Source organism: Nycticebus coucang, chromosome 17 (assembly GCF_027406575.1).
Source record: "Nycticebus coucang isolate mNycCou1 chromosome 17, mNycCou1.pri, whole genome shotgun sequence".
NCBI lineage: Eukaryota > Metazoa > Chordata > Mammalia > Primates > Lorisidae > Nycticebus > Nycticebus coucang.
The window spans coordinates 59,690,579-59,696,578 of record NC_069796.1 but is presented as its reverse complement, the minus strand read 5'-3'; the positions used below and the strand labels follow the sequence as shown (position 1 = coordinate 59,696,578).

The window sequence follows — 6,000 nt, the reverse complement described above, 5'->3', positions numbered from 1 at the left end:
TTGCTGTGAGCTGTGTGAGGCCACGGCACTCTACCAAGGGCCATAAAGTGAGACTCTGTCTCTACAAAAAAAAAAAAAAAAAGAAACAACAACAAAAATAAACAAATGGGACTTCATTAAACTGAAAAGCTTCTGTATAGCTAAGGAGACAATAACCAAAGCAAAGAGACAGCCTACACAATGGGAAAGGATATTTGCATATTTTCAATCAGGCAAAAGCTTGATAACTAGGATCTATACAGAACTCAAACTAATCCACATGAAAAAAGCCAACAATCCCATATATCAATGGGCAAGAGACATGAATAGAAGTTTCTCTAAAGACGACAGAGGAATGGCTAACAAACACATGAAAAAATGTTCCTCATCTCTATATATTAGAGAAATGCAAATCAAAACAACCCTGAGATATCATCTAACCCCAGTGAGAATGGCCCACATCACAAAATCTCAAAACTGCAGAGCTGGTGTGGATGTGGAGAGAAGGGAACACTTTTACACTGCTGGTGGGACTGCAAACTAGTACAACCTTTCTGGAAGGAAGTATGGAGAAACCTCAAAGCACTCAAGCTAGACCTCCCATTTGATCCTGCAATCCCATTACTGGGCATCTACCCAGAAGGAAAAAAACCCTTTTATCATAAGGACACTTGTACTAGACTGTTTATTGCAGCTCAATTTACAATCGCCAAAATGTGGAAACAGCCTAAATGCCCACCAACCCAGGAATGGATTAACAAGCTGTGGTATATGTATACCATGGAATACTATTCAGCCATTAAAAAAAATGGAGACTTTACATCCTTCGTATTAACCTGGATGGACGTGGAAGACATTGTTCTTAGTAAAGCATTACAAGAATGGAGAAGCATGAATCCTATGTACTCAATTTTGATATGAGGACAATTAATGACAATTATGGTTATGGGGGGGAAAGAAAGAGGGAAGGAGTGAGGGGGGTGGGGCCTTGGTGTGTGTCACACTTTATGGGGGCAAGACATGATTGCAAGAGGGACTTTACGTACCAATTGCAATCAGTGTAACCTGGCTTATTGTACCCTCAATGAATCTCCAACAATAAAAAAAAAAAAAGAAGTGGAAGATTTGTTAGGGGAAATATCTATTAAGGAAAAAAGGAAAAGAGAGCAAGATTAGATGGGCAGTTCTGATACCCGTGGAGAGAGAGAGCTAAGGAAGGAAGATGAGGTAGGAGGAGTGTCCAATTGCAGCAAAGCTCCAAGGAAATTTGGGTGAAGTTGACAGAAAGTCCAGGTCAGTAATTGTCAGTAGAGGAGTCCAGCCAACACTGGGCAGAAATGGGCCAGCCCCATAATACCTTGCTCACTCATTGCTAGGAGTAGCCCAGAGAGACAATGGCCTTGGCATAAAGGATCCCAGAATCGGACAGCTGTGAGCAGTCAGCCACCCACACTTCTTGCAACTGGTTCCCTTAAAAGGAGGTTTAGTCTGTGAATTAAACTGCTCCTAAGGAAACACCAGGGAACCAACAACAGGAGGTAAGTAGTAAGTGTCTACAGTCTGCATTGCTTCTCACAGGTAATGAACACAGTTGAGTATGTTTTTTTTTTTTCTCCCCAAAATATGTTGGCTTGGCTTTACTAAAAGTGTCAGCTCATTTAGTGGAAAATTATTTTTTTACTGAAGAGGGGTAGGTGGGGCGTTTTCTCATTTATTTTTCTGCCACGTATTTGCCACAAAGAAATTACTAAGGAAACTGCTCTCAAACTTGCAGGATAAAAGGTAAAAATGGAACACTTTGTTGACATGCAAATGGTTAGTCTCTGGAGACCACTTTTTAACAAACTCTCCTGGTCTGGTTTTTCTTAGTTCTCTTGAATTGAAGGTAGAGGTTTTTTGGTATTACATTCTAGATGGCCCCAGCTAACTATGAAAATGCCAAATTTGGTGTTGGAATGAGCAAAGTAGACAATAATATGGTATTCTTTGGATAACTCTGGTGAAGCTGACTGTGAACTGCTGTGAACACATAAACAGGACAGGACAGGGAAGGTGGTTGTTTTGGCGTCAGGCCCGTTCTGCAGGTGTACTGTATACTCCCTTGTTTGAAAGATAAGTCGCTGAGCTCTTATTTATGCAAAATAGTTTCTCTTTCTGGTCTCCACTGGCCACATTACATCCTTTGAATCTAGGGCTGGACAGTTCTTTGAATCTAAAACACAAACTTTTCATTTGAGAGCCCTTCTCCTCTACTTATCTCTGCTTATCTTTATCTGTTCTTCCCCAGCCACCTCTCCTTCTCACTTTGGGTCAGCCTAAGGACTCCTATCTTAAGAAAGCTCTGAGATAACTTTGTCTTGATTTCTGCTCTTTGTACTTTTCCGCCTGTCAATTCCTTTCACTTGCTTCTCTTGGGGCCTTAACCCCAAAGCTTTACAGAAACACCTTTCAAAACTGCTTTCAGTAACTATTTGAAGTGGCTTGATGTGAGGCATCAGAGGTTCTGAGTTTTTTTTGTTGTTTGTCTGTTTTGTTTTTATGAAACTTGGTCTCCCTATGTTGTTCAGGCTGGTCTTAAGCTCCTTGAGCTATCCAAGTAGCTGAGATTATAGGCCTTGGCCTTCCAAGTAGCTGAGATTATAGGCAAGTGCCCCTGCACCCAGCTCCTTCCCAGGTTCTTCTTCTTCTTCTTTTTTTTTTTTTTTGATTTTTTTTAATTAAATAATAGCTGTGTACATTAATGCAATCATGGGGCACCATACACCGGTTTTATATACAATTTGACATATTTTCATCACACTGGTTAATATAGCCTTCCTGGCATTTTCTTAGTTATTGTGTTAAGACATTTATATTCTACATCCAGGTTCTTTTTTTTTTTTTGAGACGGTCTCACTCTGTTCCCTTGGGTAGAGTGCTGTGGCATCAGTGTAGCTCACAGCAACCTCAAACCCTTAGGCTTGAGCAATCCTCTTGCTTTGCCCTCCAAAGTAGCTGGGACTACAGGTGCCTGCCACAATGCCCAGCTAGTAGTTTTTTGTTTTCTATTTTTAGTAGGGTCTCATTTTTGCTCAGGTTGGTCTCGAACTCCTGACTTCAAACAATCCACCCCCTCAGCCTCCCAGAGTGTTAGGATTACAGGTGTGAGCCACCCGGCTTGGCCAGCTCCCAGGTTCTTGATTTGGGATTATTACTACCTAGCTTCATGACTAGCAACCATAATTTTCACCTCTTTGGGATATAGGGTCTTCATCTCTTCATCTGTTCTCTCTACCAAGCTTTTTTTTTTTGAGACAGAGTCTCACTTGTCACCCTTGGTAGAGTGCTCTGGCATCATAGCTCACAGCAAGCTCAAACTCCTGGGCTCAAGCAATTCTCTAGTCTCTGCCTCCCGAGTAGCTGGGAGGACAGGCGCCTGCCACAACACCTGGCTATTTTTAGAGATAGGGTCTTGCTTTTGCTCAGGCTGGTCTCAAACCTGTGAGCTCAGCCAATCCACCTGCCTTGGTCTGCCAGAGTGCTAAGATTATAGGCATGAACCCCCAAGCCCAGCCTTTTCAAGAATTCTTTTCTTGGAGATCTCTTCTTATGGTCAGCTCATTTTTATCATTTAAGTTTCAGTTTAGCTGTAATATCCTCAAAGAGGCCTTACACATTTCTTGTGTTATTTTCCTCTAACATCATTTTCTATAACATCTTGTTTTCTGCCAGCACTTACTATGGGCAATTGTCTCAAGCATTTCCTTGATTATTGTTTCCTCCAGTGATCTTTCCCCTTCAAAAGAACTAAGGCCCTAGCTGTTTTCCTTACTTCTGGCACATAGAAGATGCTGGATAAATATTTGTAGGATGAAAAGACTTGTAAGATTTAAGCAATTGGACCACATAAAATTTAAGTTTGCTCAAAGGTTTAACATGAACATTGACAAAAATGAGTAAGTGAAAAACAAAGTGATGGCAGCCATTGCAATAAACACTGAAACCAGAGTGTGTAACGTGTAGAACCTAAACTTGCCAAGTTCTTGGGTGTATCATATACAGTGTGTGTGTGTGTGTGTGTATTTTATTGTCTTTCTAGTTTCCCATGGAGTGTGAACTGAGTTTGTGAGGTTTATAATAAAGTATCTAACAAGAATATCAAGTAGGGGGTTGGCGCCGTAGCACAGTGGTTATGGCACCGGCCACATGCACCGAGGGTGGCGTGTTCGAACCGGCCTGGGCCTGCTAAACAGCAATGACAACTGTAGCAACAACAAAAAACAGCCTTACGTTGTGGTGGGTGCCTGTAGTCCCAGCTACTTGGGAGGCTGAGGCAAGAGAATCGCTTAAGCCCAAGAATTGGAGGTCTCACCAGAATGAGACTCTGTCTCCAAAAAAAAAAAAAAAAAAAAAAATCAAATCAATGTAGGGGGATCTATAAAATCATTGTATTAGAATCAGAAAGGAAAAGGATTTAGAATACAATTTATTCGATATAGAGGATGGAAACTAAGGCTGAGAGATTTAAGTGTATTTGTACATTTGGAACTAAATACAACGTTGTTATCTGTCAATGGACATATGCCAATCACACTTTCCGTGTAATCATGACTAATAACATAATAATACATGACTTTTGAAAAGAATGTTTGGGGGTGGCTAGATCCTACACCAGCGATCCTGAAACTTGTGCGTGATCATAATCTCTTGGAAAATTTGTTGAAGCATAGATCGGTGGGCCCCGACCCTGAGTTTCTGGCTTAGTAGTTCTGGTGTACCGACTCCGAGATCTTAAGAGAAACCATCCCAGGTTGGCTGAGCACATCCGCTCTGGCTACTTGACCGGAACGCTCGGAGACCATAGAAAACTACAAATCCCGGCGTGCCCTGCGCGCAGCAGCGGAAGACCGGGCACTTCCGCTCCACGCAGCGCTTCTGCCGCCGCGTCTCGACGTGTCACCGGCGGCTGGCGGCTGTGGCAGGGGAAGGAGCTGAGTGGGAGAGTTCGAGGCGACGGGCGGCAGCTGATCCCGGCCTGGACTTGCCCCGGCACGGAAGTGTCCCGGGGTCTGTGGGGACCAGGAGAGGGAGGTGACAGCCTGGCCCGCGCGGGGCAAGATGTTGAACATGTGGAAGGTGCGAGAGCTGGTGGACAAAGCGTGAGTATCGGGGGGCAGTTGTGGCCAAGGCCCACGCTGGGGCGGGGGATAAGAGGTGAAAGGGAACTGGCCCTGAGCAGGGGGTTGTCCGCGTCACGCCCCCCCGTTCAGCGAGCCGCATCATGGCGGCTGTCGACTCCCTCCGCGACCACGGGCCTCGTCCCCACTGGCGAGGCTGGGGAGGGACCCCTCCTTTGCTCCCTCCTTCGTTTCAAAACGGCCTTTTAGTTCCTTTCTCTCCTCTCCAGGTCTTCCTGTTCCTTCTACCTTCACCCCTGAGTGCGGACGTTGTGGTCAGAGAAGGGGTGGGTTCTCTGGAGTTGGGTCACTGCCCTGGCCAGAGGACTGTCTTGGCCTCTGGTTATGAGCTTTGCCTTCTGGGCAGGTGGGAAGGTTTGGAGGTGGGGGACCCAATGCCTTGTTCCTCAGTGTCCTCGGGGTGTGGTACGGAGAGACTTTAGGCCTGGTTGGAGTATGTCTTTTATCTTCCTGGGCTCTTTTTAGTTCCCAGTGAACCTGAAGTGTTGGAGTGGGTGGTAGGTGTAACAAGTGGCCATTGTGGTCAGGCTAAAGTTACTGAAGAGGAGACTCATTCTATGCTTTTCTAACACTAGTGAAAGTAAATCATACAACTTCTTGTGATTCTTTTCCTCTGTTTCGTACATTTTATTTTTGGTGGGCTACTTGCTCCATTAGTTTAATTAAGAAGTCATTATGAAATTTTCTTGAAAGAAGAAAAGCCAGGTTTACATCCTGTTGATCTGCTTTTAATTTCCTTGACAGGTAAAATGTCCAGTGCCTAGTTGATTTCCTTTAAGACTAAAATAATTTTAGTGTCTTACTACACTAGGAAAACCTTAACATTTAAATTGATAAGATCAGA

The 6,000-nt window shown here is 43.9% G+C and overlaps 1 protein-coding gene across 3 annotated transcripts in view; it reads left to right on the top strand.

Moving 5' to 3' along the window:
- The first annotated feature begins 4,871 nt into the window (after positions 1-4,871).
- CLINT1 (clathrin interactor 1) overlaps positions 4,872-6,000 on the top strand; it is a 71,515-nt gene continuing 70,386 nt past the window's right edge. The window contains exon 1 of one of the 3 annotated variants that reach the window (XM_053566597.1): positions 4,872-5,117. In XM_053566597.1, the coding sequence (XP_053422572.1) occupies positions 5,077-5,117 (41 nt within the window). In that variant the 5' untranslated portion in view covers positions 4,872-5,076. The remainder of the gene's footprint in view (positions 5,118-6,000) is intronic. The other 2 variants (XM_053566598.1, XM_053566599.1) reach the window with 2 other exon arrangements.